At 64.0% G+C, this 17,818-nt stretch overlaps 2 protein-coding genes across 2 annotated transcripts; one reads left to right on the top strand and one right to left on the bottom strand.

Moving 5' to 3' along the window:
* Positions 1-415: 415 nt before the first annotated feature.
* Positions 416-8,578, bottom strand: LOC309684108 (purine nucleoside phosphorylase-like; the record flags this gene model as incomplete). Its single annotated transcript, XM_082500061.1, has 4 exons — positions 8,564-8,578; positions 4,235-4,398; positions 2,272-2,375; positions 416-612 (listed from the first exon to the last, which is right to left on the bottom strand). Coding segments are annotated over exons 1-4 (476 nt in total), but the record flags the coding sequence as incomplete, so codon positions are not given.
* A 495-nt stretch (positions 8,579-9,073) lies between these two features.
* On the top strand, positions 9,074-14,612 carry PIP4P1 (phosphatidylinositol-4,5-bisphosphate 4-phosphatase 1; the record flags this gene model as incomplete). The annotated part of the gene is made up of 7 exons (XM_082500060.1): positions 9,074-9,116; positions 9,369-9,523; positions 10,368-10,474; positions 11,233-11,338; positions 12,458-12,510; positions 12,626-12,716; positions 13,922-14,612. The coding sequence occupies 7 exons, from the start codon at positions 9,074-9,076 to the stop codon at positions 14,063-14,065; spliced, it is 699 nt and encodes a 232-aa protein (XP_082356186.1). The 3' UTR covers positions 14,066-14,612.
* Between the last annotated feature and the right edge of the window lie 3,206 nt (positions 14,613-17,818).

Here is a 17,818-nt window from a genome sequence, read left to right as displayed (position 1 = left end):
CAAAACCCCCTTTTTTTTTTGCCCAAAACCCCCTTTTTTCCCCCCAAACCCTTTTCCCCCCCAAAACCCACTTTTCCCCCCCAAACCCCAAACCCCCCTTTTTTTGCCCAAAACCCCCTTTTTTTGCCCAAAACCCCCTTTTTTTGCCCAAAATCCCCTTTTTCCGCCCAAAATTCCCTTTTCCCCCCCAAACCCCCCTTTTTTGCCCAAAATCCCCTTTTTTTGCCCAAAATTCCCTTTTCCCCCCCCAAACCCCCCTTTTTTTGCCCAAAACCCCCTTTTTTTGCCCAAAACCCCCTTTTTTCCCCCCAAACCCCTTTTTCCCCCCAACCCCCCCCATTTTTTTTGCCCAAAACCCCCTTTTTTCCCCCCAAACCCCCTCCTCCCCCCTCCCCCCCCCCCGTTTTGCCCAAACCGGCCCTTTTTCGCCCCAAACCTCTCGTCGTTGGGGCCGGCCAGGGGGCTGCGGCCGGCCAGGCCGGGGAAGTCGATGTGGTCGCGGATGACCAGTAAGTGACCGGGGGCCAACTGGGAGCGCAGACTACCGGCCGCGTTGGTCAACACCACCGTGTGGGCTCCCAGTAAGGCCAGTGTGCGCACCGGCATGGCCACCTGGGGGAGGGGGGGGGGGCGCTGGGAGGGACTGGGATATACTGGGAGGGGATTTGGGGGGGCTGGGAGGGACTGGGAGGGGATTTGGGGGCGCTGGGAGGGACTGGGAGGCACTGGGAGGGGATTTGGGGGGGCTGGGAGGGACTGGGAGGGGATTTGGGGGCGCTGGGAGGGGACTGGGATATACTGGGAGGGGATTAGGGGGCAATAGGAGGCACTGGGAGGGCACTGGGAGGGGACTGGGAGGGGACTGGGAAGCGCTGGGAGGGGATTTGGGGGCACTGGGAGGCGCTGGGAGGGGACTGGGATATACTGGGGAGGCACTGGGAGGGGATTTGGGGGCACTGGGAGGGACTGGGAGGCGCTGGGTGGGGATTTGGGGGCACTGGGAGGGGACTGGGGGGGATTTGGGGGCACTGGGAGGCGCTGGGATATACTGGGAGGGAATTACAGCGCAATAGGAGGCGCTGGGAGGGGACTGGGAGGGACTGGGATATACTGGGGAGGCACTAGGAGGAGATTTGGGGGCACTGGGAGGGGACTGGGAGGCACTGGGAAGGGATTTGGGGGCACTGGGAGGGGACTGGGAGGCACTGGGAAGGGATTTGGGGGCACTGGGAGGGGACTGGGAGGGGATTTGGGGGCACTGGGAGGGGACTGGGATATACTGGGAGGGGATTCGGGGGTGCTGGGAGGCGCTGGGAGGGGACTGGGATATACTGGGGAGGCACTGGGAAGGGATTTAGGGGCACTGGGAGAGGATTTGGGGGCACTGGGAGGGGACTGGGATATACTGGGAGGGGATTCGGGGGCGCTGGGAGGGGACTGGGGGGGGATTTGGGGGCACTGGGAGGGGACTGGGGGGTACTGGGAGGCGCTGGGATATACTGGGAGGGGGTTTGGGGCAATAGGAGGCACTGAGGGGACTGGGAAGGGATTTGAGGGCACTGGGAAGGACTGGGATATACTGGGAGGCACTGGGAGGGGACAGTTCCACATCTATGGGGTGGAAATTGCCATATATGGGGGCGGGAGACACATCTATGGGGCGGGACCCCCACTTATGGAGCCAGCCCCACACTTATGGGGCTGAGCCCCACACTTATGGGGCGGGACAGTCCTCTATGGGGCAAAACCCGACATCTATAGGGCGGAAATTGCCATATATGGGGGCGGGAGGCACATCTATGGGGCGGGACCCCCACTTATGGGGCCAGCCCCACACTTATGGGGCTGAGCCCCACACTTATGGGGCGGGACAGTCCAGTATGGGGCAAAACCCGACATCTATGGGGCGGAAATTGCCATATATGGGGGCGGGAGGCACATCTATGGGGCGGGACCCCCACTTATGGAGCCAGCCCCACACTTATGGGGCAGGGCAGTCCTCTATGGGGCGGGACAGTCCTCTATGGGGCAAAACCCGAAATCTATGGGGCAGAAATTGCCATATATGGGGGCGGGAGGCACATCTATGGGGCGGGACCCCCACTTATGGGGCTGAGCCCCACACTTATGGGGCGGGACAGTCCTCTATGGGGCAAAACCCGAAATCTATGGGGCAGAAATTGCCATATATGGGGGCGGGAGGCACATCTATGGGGCGGGACCCCCACTCATGGGGCCGGCCCCACACTTATGGGGCAGAGGGGGGGTTACCTGCGCGGGGCTGTAGCCCTCGTAGAGGTGGAAGCGGCCCTGAAGGACGGCGCAGGGGACGCCCCCCAAGCGCCCCACAACCAACCGCCCCGCGTGGCCCTGCACTGGGGGGGGAGGTGTGGGTCAGCCCCACAAGTCACCCCACAGCTGCCCCTCCCCCCCCGCCAGCCCCACATCCCACCCCCAGCCCCACAAGTGCCCCCTCCTGCCCCACAAGTGGCCCCAAATCCCCCCTCCTGCCCCACAAGTGGCCCCTAATCCCACCTCCAGCCCCACAAGTGCCCCCAAATCCCACCCCCAGCCCCACAAGTGCCACCTTCTGCCCCACAAGTGGCCCCAAACCCACCTCCTGCCCCACAAGTGCTCCCTCCAGCCCCACAAGTGCCCCCAAAACCCGCCTCCTGCCCCACAAGTGCCCCCTCCTGCCCCACAAGTGGCCCCTCCAGCCCCACAAGTGGCCCCAAATCCCCCCCAGACCCACAAGTGGCCCCTCCTGCCCCACAAGTGCCCCCAAATCCCACCCCCAGCCCCACAAGTGCCCTCTCCAGCCCCACAAGTGCCCCCAAATCCCACCTCCTGCCCCCCAAGTGCCCCCCTCAGCCCCACAAGTGCCCTCTCCAGCCCCACAAGTGGCCCCTAATCCCACCCCCAGCCCCACAAGTGGCCACCTCCAGCCCCACAAGTGCCCCCAAATCCCACCCCCTGCCCCACAAGTGCCACCTTCTGCCCCACAAGTGGCCCCTAATCCCACCCCCAGCCCCACAAGTGCCCTCTCCAGCCCCACAAGTGGCTCCTTCTGCCCCACAAGTGGCCCCAAATCCCACCTCCTGCCCCACAAGTGCCCCCTCCAGCCCCACAAGTGGCCCCTAATCCCACCCCCAGCCCCACAAGTGCCACCTCCTGCCCCACAAGTGCCCTCTCCCGCCCCCCAAGCGCCCCACAACCAACCGCCCCGCATGGCCCTGCACTGGGGGGGGAGGTGTGGGTCAGCCCCACAAGTAACCCCACAGCCGCCCCTCCCCCCCGCCAGCCCCACATCCCACCCCCAGCCCCACAAGTGGCCACCTCAGCCCCACAAGTGGCCCCAAATCCCACCTCCTGCCCCACAAGTGGCCCCAAAACCCACCTGCTGCCCCACAAGTGGCCCCTCCAGCCCCACAAGTGCCCCCAAACCCCACCCCAACCCCACAAGTGGCCTCTCCGGCCCCCCAAGTGCCCCCAACCCCACCCCCAGCCCCCCAAGTGCCCCACAAGTGCCCCCCAATCCCACCCCCAGAAGTGGCCCCCACCCCCAGCCCCCCAAGTGCCCCCAAACCCCACCCCCAGCCCCACAAGTGCCCCCTAATCCCACCCCCAGCCCCACAAGTGCCACCTCCTGCCCCACAAGTGACCCCAAAACCCACCTCCTGCCCCACAAGTGGCCCCTCCAGCCCAAGTGGCCCCTAATCCCCCCTCCTGCCCCACAAGTGCCCTCTCCAGCCCCACAAGTGGCCCCCAATCCCACCTCCTGCCCCCCAAGTGGCCCCTCCAGCCCCACAAGTGCCCCCAAAACCCGCCTCCTGCCCCACAAGTGCCCCCTCCAGCCCCACACGTGCCCCCCAAACCCCACCCCCAGCCCCCCAAGTGCCCCCCAAGTGCCCCCTAATCCCACCCCCCCAAGTGCCCCCAAACCCCACCCCCAGCCCCACAAGTGCCCCCCAAGTGCCCCCTAATCCCACCCCCAGCCCCCCAAGTGCCCCCAAACGCCCCCCAAGTGCCCCCAAACCCCACCCCCAGCCCCCCAAGTGCCCCCTAATCCCATCCCCAGCCCCCCAAGTGCCCCCCAAGTGCCCCCAAACCCCACCCCCAGCCCCCCAAGTGCCCCCAAATGCCCCCCAAGTGCCCCCCAATCCCACCCCCAGCCCCCCAAGTGCCCCCCAAGTGCCCCCCCAACCCCCCCCCGAGGCGCCGCCGTGGGGCTGACCGGTGCTGCGGGGGAAGTGGGGGATGTCGGCGTAGTCGAAGGTGTGGGGCTCCTGCAGGTCCTGCGCCAGCGCCCCCAACCCCGACCCACACACCAGCGCCACCCGCGGGGGGGTGGGCACCCGCGCCCGGACCCACGCCGCCGCCTCCGCGCACGCCTCGTAGCTGGGGGGGGGGGGGGAACCCGCGTCACCCCATAGAGTGACCCCCAACCTCGGGGGGGACCCATAGAGTGACCCCCAACCTCGGGGGGGACCCATAAGTTGGGCCCCAACCTCGGGGGGGACCCATAAGTTGGGCATCAGCGTCAATCGGGACCCATAGATTGACACCCAACATCAACTGGGACCCATAGAGTGACCCCCAACTTCAGGCGGGACCCATAGAGGGACCCTCGGTGTCAACTGGGACCCATAGAGGGACCCCCAACCTCGGGGGGGACCCATAAGTTGACCATCAGCGTCAATCGGGACCCATAGATTGACCCCCAATATCAACCAGGACCCATAGAGTGACCCTCAGTATTGATTGGGACCCATAGATTGACCCCCAACTTCAGGGGGGACCCATAAGTTGACCATCAGCATCAATTGAGACCCATAGATTGACCCCCAATATCAACCAGGACCCATAGATTGATCCTCAGTATTGATTGGGACCCATAGAGTGACCCACAACCTCGGGGGCGACCTATAAGTTGACCCCCAACATCAACTGGGACCCATAGATTGATCCTCAGCATCAACTGGGACCCATAGAGTGACCCCCCAACTTCGGGGGAGACCCATAAGTTGACCATCAGTGTCAATCAGGACCCATAGATTGACCCCCAACGTCAACTGGGACCCATAGATTGATCCTCAGCATCAACTGCGACCCATAGATTGACCCCCAACCTCGGGGGGGACCCATAAGTTGACCATCAGTGTCAATCAGGACCCATAGATTGACCCCCAATATCAACTGGGACCCATAGAGTGACCCTCAGTATCGATTGGGACCCATAGAGCGACCCCCAACCTCGGGGGGGACCTATAAGTTGACCCCCAACATCAACTGGGACCCATAGATTGATCCTCAGCATCAACTGGGACCCATAGATTGACCCCCAACGTCGAGTGGGACCCATAAGTTGACCCCCAACTTTGGGGGAGACCCATAAGTTGACCATCAGTGTCAATCAGGACCCATAGATTGACCCCCAACATCAACTGGGACCCATAGATTGATCCTCAGTGTCAATCGGGACCCATAGATTGACCCCCAACCTCGGGGGGACCCATAAGTTGACCATCAGCATCAATCGGGACCCATAGACTGACCCCCAATATCAACCGGGACCCATAGAGTGACCCCCAACCTCGGGGGGGACCCATAAGTTGACCCCCAACATCAACTGGGACCCATAGATTGATCCTCAGCATCAACTGGGACCCATAGATTGACCCCCAACTTCGAGTGGGACCCATAAGTTGAGCCCCAACCTCGGGGGGGACCCATAAGTTGAGCCCCAACCTCGGGGGGGGCCCATAAGTTGACCATCAGTGTCAATCAGGACCCATAGATTGACCCCCAACATCAACTGGGACCCATAGAGTGACCCTCAGTGTCAATTGGGACCCATAGAGTGACCCCCAACCTCGGGGGGGACCCATAAGTTGACCCCCAACGTCAACCGTGACCCATAGAGTGACCATCAGAACCCATTAAGACCCACAGATTCAGCCGTGGGGGCAGTCCAGACCCATAGATTGACCCCAACATCAACCGGGACCCATAGATTGACCCCCAACCCCCGGTGGGGCCCATAGTGTGACCCATAGGGTGACCCAGACCCATAGCGTGACCCCCAACCCCCGGTGGGACCCATAGTGTGACCCATAGGGTGACCCAGACCCATAGCGTGACCCCCAACCCCCGGTGGGACCCATAGTGTGACCCATAGGGTGACCCAGACCCATAGCGTGACCCCCAACCCCCGGTGGGACCCATAGCGCGACCCATAGGGTGACCCAGACCCATAGCGTGACCCCCAACCCCCGGTGGGACCCATAGTGTGACCCATAGAGTGACCCAGACCCATAGCGTGACCCCCAACCCCGGTGGGACCCATAGTGTGACCCATAGGGTGACCCAGACCCATAGCGTGACCCCCAACCCCCGGTGGGACCCATAGCGTGACCCAGACCCATAGCGTGACCCCCAACCCCCGGTGGGACCCATAGCGTGACCCATAGGGTGACCCAGACCCATAGCGTGACCCCCAACCCCCGGTGGGACCCATAGCGTGACCCATAGCGTGACCCCCAAGCCCATCCCCCCCCCCCCATCCCGCCCCACGGCGCAGACCTTGACCCCCGTCCCGGCGGCGCCGTGGGGCACAGAGCCAAAGGGACTTTGGGACCGCCGTGGGGCACAGAGGGGGAGGGGGGGAGGGGCCGCCCCACCCCCCCCCACAGCGGGGGGAGGGGACGCAGGGGGTCGCGCCCCACATCCGCCCCATAGCGGCCCCCCAGACCCATAGAGACCCCCCCAAGGAGAGACCCACATCCGCCCCATAGAGACCCACATCTGCCCCATAGAGACCCCCAAAGTGGGACCCACATCTGCCCCATAGAGACCCCCAAAGAGGGACCCACATCCGCCCCATAGAGACCCCCAAAGAGGGACCCACATCCGCCCCATAGAGACCCCCAAAGTGGGACCCACATCCGCCCCATAGAGACCCACATCTGCCCCATAGAGACCCACATCTGCCCCATAGAGACCCCCCCAAAGTGGGACCCACATCCGCCCCACAGAGACCCACATCCGCCCCATAGAGACCCCCAAAGAGGGACCCACATCCGCCCCACAGAGACCCCCAAAGAGGGACCCACATCCGCCCCACAGAGACCCACATCTGCCCCACAGAGACCCCCAAAGAGAGACCCACATCCGCCCCACAGAGACCCCCAAAGAGAGACCCACATCCGCCCCACAGAGACCCCCAAAGAGGGACCCACATCCGCCCCACAGAGACCCCCAAAGAGAGACCCACATCCGCCCCACAGAGACCCCCAAAGAGAGACCCACATCCGCCCCACAGAGACCCACATCCGCCCCATAGAGACCCCCAAAGAAGGACCCACATCCGCCCCACAGAGACCCCCAAAGAAGGACCCACATCCGCCCCACAGAGACCCCCAAAGAAGGACCCACATCCGCCCCACAGAGACCCCCAAAGAAGGACCCACATCCGCCCCACAGAGACCCCCAAAGAGGGACCCACATCCGCCCCACAGAGACCCCCAAAGAGGGACCCACATCCGCCCCACAGAGACCCCCAAAGAGGGACCCACATCCGCCCCACAGAGACCCCCAAAGTGGGACCCACATCCGCCCCACAGAGACCCCCAAAGAGGGACCCACATCCGCCCCACAGAGACCCCCATCCGCCCCATAGAGACCCCCAAAGAAGGACCCACATCTGCCCCACAGAGACCCCCAAAGAAGGACCCACATCCGCCCCACAGAGACCCCCAAAGAGGGACCCACATCCGCCCCACGGAGACCCCCAAAGACGGACCCACATCCGCCCCACGGAGACCCCCAAAGTGGGACCCACATCCGCCCCACAGAGACCCCCAAAGAGGGACCCACATCCGCCCCACAGAGACCCCCAAAGAGGGACCCACATCCGCCCCATAGAGACCCCCATCCGCCCCATAGAGACCCCCATCCGCCCCATAGAGACCCCCATCCGCCCCATAGAGACCCCCATCCGCCCCATAGAGACCCCCATCCGCCCCATAGAGACCCCCAAAGAAGGACCCACATCCGCCCCACAGAGACCCACATCTGCCCCACAGAGACCCCCAAAGAGGGACCCACATCCGCCCCACAGAGACCCCCAAAGTGGGACCCACATCCGCCCCACAGAGACCCCCAAAGTGGGACCCACATCCGCCCCACAGAGACCCACATCCGCCCCACAGAGACCCCCAAAGAGGGACCCACATCCGCCCCATAGAGACCCACATCCGCCCCACAGAGACCCCCACCCGCCCCACAGAGACCCCCAAAGTGGGACCCCAAAGTCTGGGCCCCACAGCGGCCCTCAGCCCCATAGAAACACACTCCCCCCCCCCCAAAAGGGCTCCCAAACCTTCAGCCCCCCCCCCCCCGCCCCACAGCGACCCCCGAAAAAGGGATCCCCCCCCCAAAAGAGCCCCACATCTCCTCACGGAAACCCCCAAAAAGGGCTCCCCCACCCTGCGGGCCCCACATCCCGCCCCACAGCGGCCCTCAGCCCCACAGAGACCCTCAGAGCGGCCCCGCGCATGCGCACCTGCCCTCCATGGCGCCGCCGCTCTGCCGCTCCCCCCCCGCCCCGCCCCTTTATATACCCCCGACGTCACGACGTCGCCCCGCCCCTTCACGCCGCCCGCTCTCCACCAATCGCCGGCGCCGCTCGTCACCACGGAGACGCCGCAGGGAGGGGGAGGGGGGGGTGGGAAGAGGAGCGCGGACCAATGGGAAGGGAGGAGCGCCGGTCGCTTAGCAACGCTTCCGGGAGGAGGTGGGATCACGTGAGGGGAGCGGGCCAATGGGAGCGCGCGGGCGGCGGGGCTTGGGGGAGGGCGGGGCGAGCGGAAAAGGGGGTCACGTGAGGGGAGCGGGCCAATGGGAGCGCGCGAGCGGCGGGCGGCGGGGCTTGGGGGAGGGCGGGGCGAGCGGAAAAGGGGGTCACGTGAGGGGAGCGGGCCAATGGGGGCGCGCGGAGAGGGGAGAGCGGGCGGGGCGTCCACGTGAGGCGGGCGGGCCAATGGGCGGGCGAGGGGCGGGGCGGAGGGGTGTCATGGCGGACGGGGAGCGCTCGCCGCTGCTGCCCGCCGAAGCGGGTCCGGGCCCGGTAACCGGGGGAGGCCCGGGGAGGGGGTGAGTGGGGCGGGGCTTAACCGGGAGGGGCGGAGCCACGGGAGAGGGGTGGGGTGGAGGAGAAGGCGGGGCGGGGCCTGGAGGGGGTGGGAGGGGCTCCGGGTGGGGGGGAGGAGGTGGGGTCTGGCTGAGGCGGGAGGGGGCGTGGTTTAAGGGGGGCGTGGCTTTGAGGCGGTGGGGGCGTGGCCACTCACCCCCCCCCCCCCCGTTGCTAGGCAGCGATGGGGCGGGTCCGGCGGCGGTGCTGCCGGGGGAAGCCCCGCCCCCTTACTCGCCATTGGGCAGCCCGGAAGGGGGGGCGGGGCCGGCGGTCACCTGCCGCGTGTGCCAGCGGCCAATCAGCGTGGAGGGCAAAACCCACCAGCACGTGGTGAAGTGCGGGGGGTGCGGGGAGGGCCACGGTGAGGGGGCGTGGCCTCGGGGGGGCTGGGGGCGTGGCCTCGGGGGTGGGGGCGTGGCTAGGCGCCGGCGTGGGGGCGCAGCCTCGGGGGTGGGCGGGGCCTCGGGGGGGGCGCGGGCTGGCGGGGGCGGAGCTTGGGGTGGTGGGGGGTTAGGGGGCGGGGCTTAAGGTGGGGCGGGGCTTAGAGGGGGTCGCTGGGGCGCTGAATGGGCGGGGCCGAAAGGGGGGCGGGGCTTGATGGGTGGGTGAGGGGGCGGGGCTTAAATGAGAGGGGTGGGGCGGGGCCGAAAGGGGGAGGGGCTTAAGGGGGTGGGTGGTGAGGGGGCGGGGCTTAAAGGGGAAGGGGTTGGAGGGGCGGAGCCTAAAGGGGGCGGGGCTTAAAGGGGTAGGTGGGGTTCTGAGGGGGCGGGGCTTACGTGGGAGGGGTTCGGTGGGGCGGGGCCTAAAGGGGGTGGAGTCTAAAGGGGGTGGGGCTTAGGGTGGGTGGGCTCCGAGGGGCGGGACCTAAAGGGGGCGGGGCTTAAATGGGGTAAAGCTCTGAAGGGGCGGGGCCTAGGGGACTGTGGCGGGGCTTGAGGGGCTCTGCGGGGCGTGGCCAAAAGGGGGCGGGGACAGAGCGGGTGGTTGGGCTCCGAGGGGCGGAGCTTAAATGGGCGTGGCCTAAGGGGGGCGTGGCTTAGCTGGGTGGCGCTCGGGGGGGCTTAAAGGGGAGGGGCGGGTGGGGGCCTGAGGGGGTGGAGCCTGGAGGGAGGGGGCGTGGCTCGGATGGGGGCGTGGCCTGGAGTTAAGCCCCGCCCCCTTTGGCCCCGCCCAGCCCATCCGCACCGCCCCCGGCGGGAAGAAGTACGTGCGGTGCCCCTGTAACTGCCTCCTGGTGTGCAAAGCCTCCTCCCAGCGCATCGCCTGCCCCCGCCCCTACTGGTCAGACTGGGAGGGTGCTGGGAGGCACCGGGAGGGGGGTTGGGGGCGCTGGGAGGGACTGGGAGGGAGTTTGGGGGCACTGGGAGGGGATTTTGGGGGACTGGGAGGGACTGGGAGGGGATTTGGGGGCACTGGGAGGGGGTTTGGGGGGACTGGGAGGGACTGGGAGGGGATTTGGGGGCACTGGGAGGGGGTTTGGGGGACTGGGAGGGACTGGGAGGGGATTTGGGGGCACTGGGAGGGACTGGGAGGGGATTTGGGGGAACAGGGAGGGGATTTGGGAGCGACTGGGAGGGGATTTGGGGGCACTGGGAGGAGATTTGGGAGGGAGGGGACTGGGAGGGGGTTGGGAGGGACTGGAAGGGACTGGGAGGGGGTTTGGGGGCACTGGGAAGCGATTTGGGGGGACTGGGAGTGACTGGGAGGGGATTGGGGGGTACTGGGAGGGACTGGGAGGGGATGTAGGGAGACTGGGAGGGGATTTAGGGGCACTGGGAGTGACTGGGAGAGGATTAGGGGGAACTGGGAGGCGATTTGGGAGCACTGGGAGGAGATTTGGGAGGGACTGGGAGGGGATTGGGAGGGACTGGGAGGGGGTTGGGAGGGACTGGGAGGGGATTTGAGGGAACTGGGAGGGGATTTGGGGGCACTGGGAGGCACTGGGAGGTGGTTTGAGCCCACTGGGAGGCAGTGGGAGGTAGGAGCCGCCTTCCCAGTGGGGCCGGGTGCCCTCCCAGTATAACCCAGTTGCCTCCCAGTAAGCGCATCATCAACCTGGGCCCGGTGCAGGGGGGCGCTCCCAGTCCCGACCCCCCCCCCGGCGGCGTCCGCGTGGCCTGTGGGCACTGCGGGGGCCCCTTCCTGGTGAGCGCCCCACACGTGGGGGGCCGGACCCACAAGTGGGGGGGGGTCCCACCCCCTATATATGGGTCCCGCCCCCTATATATGGGTCCCGCCCCCTATATGTGGGTCCCGCCCCCTATATGTTGGTCTCAGCCCCCTATATGTGGGTCCCGCCCCCTATATATGGGTCCCGCCCCCTATATGTGGGTCTCGCCCCCCATATGTGGGTCCCGCCCCCTATATATGGGTCCCGCCCCCTATATGTGGGTCTCAGCCCCCATATGTGGGTCCCGCCCCCTATATATGGGTCCCACCCCCCTATATGTGGGTCCCGCCCCCTATATGTGGGTCCCACCCCCTATATGTGGGTCCCGCCCCCCATATGTGGGTCTCACCCCCTATATGTGGGTCCCACCCCCTATATATGGGTCCCACCCCCTATATATGGGTCCCACCCTCTATATATGTGGGTCCCACCCCCCATATGTGGGTCCCACCCCCTATATATGGGTCCCACCCCCTATATGTGGGTCCCGCCCCCTATATGTGGGTCCCGCCCCCCATATGTGGGTCCCACCCCCTATATGTGGGTCCCGCCCCCCATATGTGGGTCCCGCCCCCTATTTGTGGGTCTCACCCCCATATGTGGGTCCCACCCCCTATATGTGGGTCCCGTCCTCTATATGTGGGTCTCACCCCCTATATATGGTTCTCAGCCCCCCATATGAGGGTCCCGCCCCCCATATGTGGGTCCTGTCCTCTATATGTGGGTCCCGCCCCCTATACGAGGGTCCCACCCCCTATATGTGGGTCTCACCCCCCATATGTGGGTCCCACCCCCCATTATGTGGGTCCCGCCCCCTATATATAGGTCCCACTCTCTATATATGTGGGTCTCACTCCCTATATGTGGTCCTCAGCCCCATAGATGGGGGTCCCACCCCCTATATGTGGGTCCCACCCCCTATATGTGGGTCCCACCCCCCATATATGGCTCTCAGCCCCATAGATGTGGGTCCCCACCCCCTGTATGTCACTCCCAGCCCCATAGATGTGGGTCCCGCCCCATAGATGTGGTCCCGGCTGGGGCGGGGCGGGCGGGTGGGCGTGCCCCCCCTAACCCCGCCCCCTTCCCCGCAGTGGGCGGAGCTCTCCGACCGCGCCCTGGCCCGCTGCCCCCACTGCCGCAAAGTGTGAGTACCCCACGGGGATGGGGGGCGTGGCCAGGCTATGAGGGGGGCGTGGCCTCACTGGGAGGGGGCGTGGCAGCAGCTGAGGCCACGCCCCCCCCACTGCCGCCCTTTGCAGCTCCGCCATTGGCCGGCGGTTTCCGCGGCGACGGTGCCTCTGCTGCCTCCTTCTGGCGCTGCTCATGGCCGGGGCGGCCGCCGGGCTGGCGGTGAGGGGCGGGGCTTAGGGAGGGGGCGGGGCTTGGGGGGCGGGGCTTCAAGGGAGGGGGTGTGGTTTAAGGGGAGGGGGGGTGTGGGTTAAGGGGGAGTGTGGTTGGGGGGGAAAGGGGTGTTGGTGGGGGCGGGGCTTATGGGAGGGGGCGGGGCTTGGGGGCGGGGCTTCTGGGAAGGGGAGTGGCTTGGGGAGGGGCGTGGCTTCAAGGGAGGGGGCGTGGTTTAAGGGGAGGGGGTATGGGTTAAGGGGGAGTGTGGTTTAGGGGGGGAAGGGGGTGCTGGTGGGGCGTGGCTTATGGGAGGGGGTGGGGCTTAATGGGAGGGGGCGTGGCTTCAAGGAAGGGGGTGGGTTGAGGGGAGGGGGCGTGGCTTCAAGGGAGGGGGCGTGGTTTAAGGGGAGGGGGTGTGGGTCAAGGGGGAGTGTGGTTTGGGGGGAAGGGGGAGTTGGGGGCGTGGCTTATGGGAGAGGGCGGGGCTTGAGGGAGGGGGCGTGCCTTCAGGGAAGGGGAGTGGCTTGAGGGAGGGGGCGTGGGTTAAGGGGGGAGTGTGGTTTAGGGGTGGAAAAGGGGGGAAGGGGGTGTTGGTGGGGGCGTGGCTTATGGGAGGGGTGTGGCTTAATGGGAGGGGGAGTGGCTTACAGGGGGAGTGGCCTAAGGGGAGGGGTGGCTTCAATGGGGGCGTGGCTTCAATGGAGGGGGCGTGGCTTAAGGGAGGAGTGTGGTTTGAGGTGGAAAAGGGGGGAAGGGAGGGTTGGGGGCGTGGCTTATGGGGAGAGGGCGTGCCTTAATGGGTGGGGCGTGGCTTAAAGGGGGCGGGGGCTTGAGGAGAGGGGTGTGGCTTTCGAGGGGGCGTGGCTTAAGGGGGAGTGTGGTTTAGGGGTGGAAAGGGGGAAGGGCGTGTTTGGGGCGTGGCTTGGAGGGGCGTGGCTTGGAGGGAGGGGTGCGGCTCGGGGGCGGGGCTTAGGGCTGGGAAGGGGTTGAAGGGGGCAGCTTAGAGGGGGCGTGGCTTAGCGGGGGCGTGGCCGGGTGGGTGTGGCTAGAGGGGGCGTGGCTCCCAGTGGGTGTGCTTTCGAGTGGGTGGGGCTTCGGGGGGGCGGGGCTTCGAGGGAGAACTCATGGGGGGTGGGACGGATATATGGGGGGGGTCAAAAGGGGGGGGCGTGTCCCCGCCTGACCCCGCCCCCTCTCCCCTCCTGCCATAGGTGGGGACGTGGGGCGTGGCCCGGCGGGTGCGGGCGCTGCACGCGGGGTGGGCGGTGCTGGGGGCGGGGGCGGGGGCGTGTCTGCTGCGGGCGGCCTATTGGGGCTGCCTCCGCCTCAGCCTGCCCCTCCCCCCCCGGGCCTGACCACGCCCCCCCGGCCACGCCCACCCCGCCCCTCCGCTGCGCCCAACGGGGACCTCGTGGCCCCGCCCTGTGACATCATCGGCGCCTCGTGACAGCACCGCTCCACCCTATGGCATCGCAGAGCCCTGTGACGTCACCGCCCCCCCCTGTGACATCATCATGGACCTGTGATGTCACCGCCCACCCGGTGACATCACCGCGGACCTGGGCCGGCCCCGCCCCGCCCCGTGACCTCATGGCGCGGCCCTGTGATGTCACCACGTGCGCGTGACGGCCCCGCCCCGCCCCGTGACCTCATCGCCTGGCTCAGTGACATCACCGCGGACCTGTGATGTCACCGCCCCCTCCCCGTGACGTCACCCCGCCCCGCCCGTGGCGGCCATCTTGGCCTCCCCCCCCCTCCCCCCCCCAGCATGGCCCCGCCTCCCCTCCCCGCATGCCGCCCCCTCCCCTTGAAGCCCCGCCCCCTCCCCCAAGCCCCGCCCCCCCGTCCGTAGGCCCCGCCCCCCGCGGGGGCCGTCTCTGTATATAATTATTTATTCCATCACAGCGGTGCCGCCCCTCCCCCACCCCCCGGGGGCTGCGCCGGAGCGGGGGGGGGAGGGGCGAGGTGAGGGGGGAGGGGCGAGGGGCTCCGCCCCCCCGGTGGTGGGGGCGGGGCTGAAAGGGGGCGGGGCTAAAGGGTGGGCGGGGCTCAAGGGGTCGACGGGGCTTAAGGGGTCTGGGGGGGTGGGAGGGGCTTATGGGGGTGGGAGGGGCTTAGAGGCAGTGGGAGGGGCCTATGGGGGTGGGAGGGGCCTAAAAGGGGTGGGCGGGGCTTAAAGGGGTGGGAGGGGCCTAAACAGGGTGGGAGGAGTTAAGAGGAAGTGGGTGGAGCTTAGAAGGGTGGGAGGAGCCTATGGGGTGGGAGGGTCTTAGGAGAGGTGGGAGGGGCCTATGGGGGTAGGAGGGACTTGGGGTGGGCGGAGCTTAGAGGAGTGGGAGGGGCCTAAAGGGGGTGGGAGGAGTTAAGAGGAGGTGGCCGGAGCTTAGAGGGGGGTGGGAGGAGCCTAAAGGGTGTAGGAGGGGCTTAGAGGGGATGGGAGGGGCTTAGAATGGGGGAGGAGCCTATAGAGGGTGGGAGCAGCTTAGAGAGAGTGGGAGGAGCCTATAAGGGTGGGAGGGGCTTAGATGGGATGGGAGGGGCTTAGAGGTGGTGGGCGGAGCTTAGAGGGGTGGGGGGCCTAAAAGGGGTGGGAGGGGCCTAAAGGGGGTGGGCGGAGCTTAGAGAGGTGGGAGGGGCTTAGAGGGAGTGGGAGGAGCCTATAGGGGTGGGAGGGGGTATAGGGGGTGGGAGGGGCTTAGAATGTGGGGAGGAGCCCATAGAGAATGGGAGGGGCTTAGAGGAGATGGGAGGGGCCTATGGGGGTGGGAGGGGCCTAAAGGGGGTGGGAGGGGCTTAGAGGCAGTGGGAGGGGGTCTATGGGGTGGGAGGGGCTGAGAATGGGTGGGAGGGGCCTATGGAGGGTGGGAGGGGCCTATGGAGGGTGGGAGGGGCCTAAAAGGGGTGGGAGGGACTTAGAGGGGCGGGAGGAGCCTATGGGGGTGGGAGGGGCCTATAGGGGGTGGGAGGGGCCAATAGGGGTGGGAGGGGCCTATAGGGGGTGGGAGGGGCCTATAGGGGGTGGGAGGGGTCGGTGGGACCATCCCGAGGCCATCCCGGGCGCGATGACATCATCGAGCGCCAATTGGAGGTCTTTCGTTGGGCCACACCCAACGGCTGCGTCAGCGATTTGGGGGGGGGGGGGGGGGGGGGGGGGGGGCGGAATTATGGCCCAGTAGAGGTCGGTGGGACCGTCCCAACCCCCCTTTGACCACGATGACATCATCGGAACCCGATTTCGGGGCATTTTGAGAACGTCTATGGCCGAGTTGAGGTCGGTGGGACCATCTCGACCCCATATTGGCCATAATGACGTCATCAAAACCCAATTTCGAGAACTTTGAGATGGAATTATGGCCAAATTGATGTTGGTGGGACCATCTCAACCCCATATCGACCACAATATCATCATCGAAACCCAATTTTGAGAACTTTAAAATGAATTTATGGCCAAATTGAGGTCGGTGGGACCATCATAACCCCATATTGTCCATAATGACATCATCGAAACTCAATTTTGAGAACTTTAAAATGAATTTATGGCCAAATTGAGGTCGGTGGGACCATTGTAACCCCATATTGACCACAATGACGTCATCGAAACTCAATTTTGAGAACTTTGAGATGGAATTATGGCCAAGTTGAGGTCGATGGGACCATCTCAACCCCATATTGACCATAATGACATCATCGAAACCCAATTTTGAGAACTTTAAGATGGAATTATGGCCAAGTTGAGGTCGATGGGACCATCTCGACCCCACATCGACCACAATAATGTCATCCAAACCCAATTTTGAGAACTTTGAGATGGAATTATAGCCAAATTGAGGTCGATGGGACCATCGTGACCCCACATTGACCACAATATCATCATCAAAACTCAATTTTGAGAATTTTGAGATGGAAATATGGCCAAGTAGAGGTTGATGAAACCATCGTAACCCCACATCGACCACAATATCATCATCGAAACCCAATTTTGAGAACTTTAAAATGAATTTATGGCCAAATTGAGGTTGATGGGACCATCTTGACCCCATATCGACTGCAATATCATCATCAAAACCCAATTTTGAGAACTTTGAGATGGAATTATGGCCGAGTTGAGGTCGGTGGGACCATCATAACCCCATATTGACCACAATAACGTCATCGAAACCCAATTTTGAGAACTTTGAGATGGATTTATGGCCAAATTGATGTTGGTGGGACCATCTCAACCCCATATTGTCCATAATGACATCATTGAAACCCAATTTTAAAAACTTTAAAATGAATTTATGGCCAAGTTGAGGTCGGTGGGACCATCTCTACCCCACATCGACCACAATGACGTCATCGAACCCCAATTTTGAGAACTTTGAGATAGAATTATGGCCGAGTAGAGGTCGATGGGACCATCGTGACCCCACATCAACCACAATATCATCATCAAAACTCAATTTTGAGAATTTTGAGATGGAATTATGGCCAAGTTGAGGTCGGTGGGACCATCGTAACCCCATATTGACCACAATAACGTCATCGAAACTCAATTTTGAGAACTTTGAGATGGAATTATGGCCAAATTGATGTTGGTGGGACCATCTCAACCCCATATCGACCACAATATCATCATTGAAACCCAATTTTGAGAACTTTGAGATGGATTTATGGCCGAGTAGAGGTCGATGGGACCATCATGACCCCACATTGACCACAATGACGTCATCGAAACTGAATTTTAAGAACTTTAAGATGAAATTATGGCCAAGTTGAGGTTGGTGGGACCATCGTGACCCCATATTGACCACAATGACATCATCGAAACCCAATTTTGAGAACTTTGAGATGGAATTATGGCCGAGTAGAGGTGGATGGGACCATCCCAACCCCATATCGACCACAATGACATCATCAAAACTCAATTTTGAGAACTTTGAGATGGATTTATGGCCAAATTGAGGTCGATGGGACCATCGTAACCCAATATTGACCACAATATCATCATCGAAACCCAATTTTGAGAACTTTAAAATGAATTTATGGCCAAATTGAGGTCGGTGGGACCATCATAACCCCATATTGTCCATAATGACATCATCGAAACTCAATTTTGAGAACTTTAA

Source organism: Vanellus vanellus (assembly GCF_965231255.1).
Source record: "Vanellus vanellus genome assembly, contig: HAP1_SCAFFOLD_1644, whole genome shotgun sequence".
In the NCBI taxonomy this organism is placed as follows: Eukaryota; Metazoa; Chordata; class Aves; order Charadriiformes; family Charadriidae; genus Vanellus; species Vanellus vanellus.
Note: the sequence above shows the minus strand (reverse complement) of the source record. Positions and strands in the feature narration are given on the sequence as shown.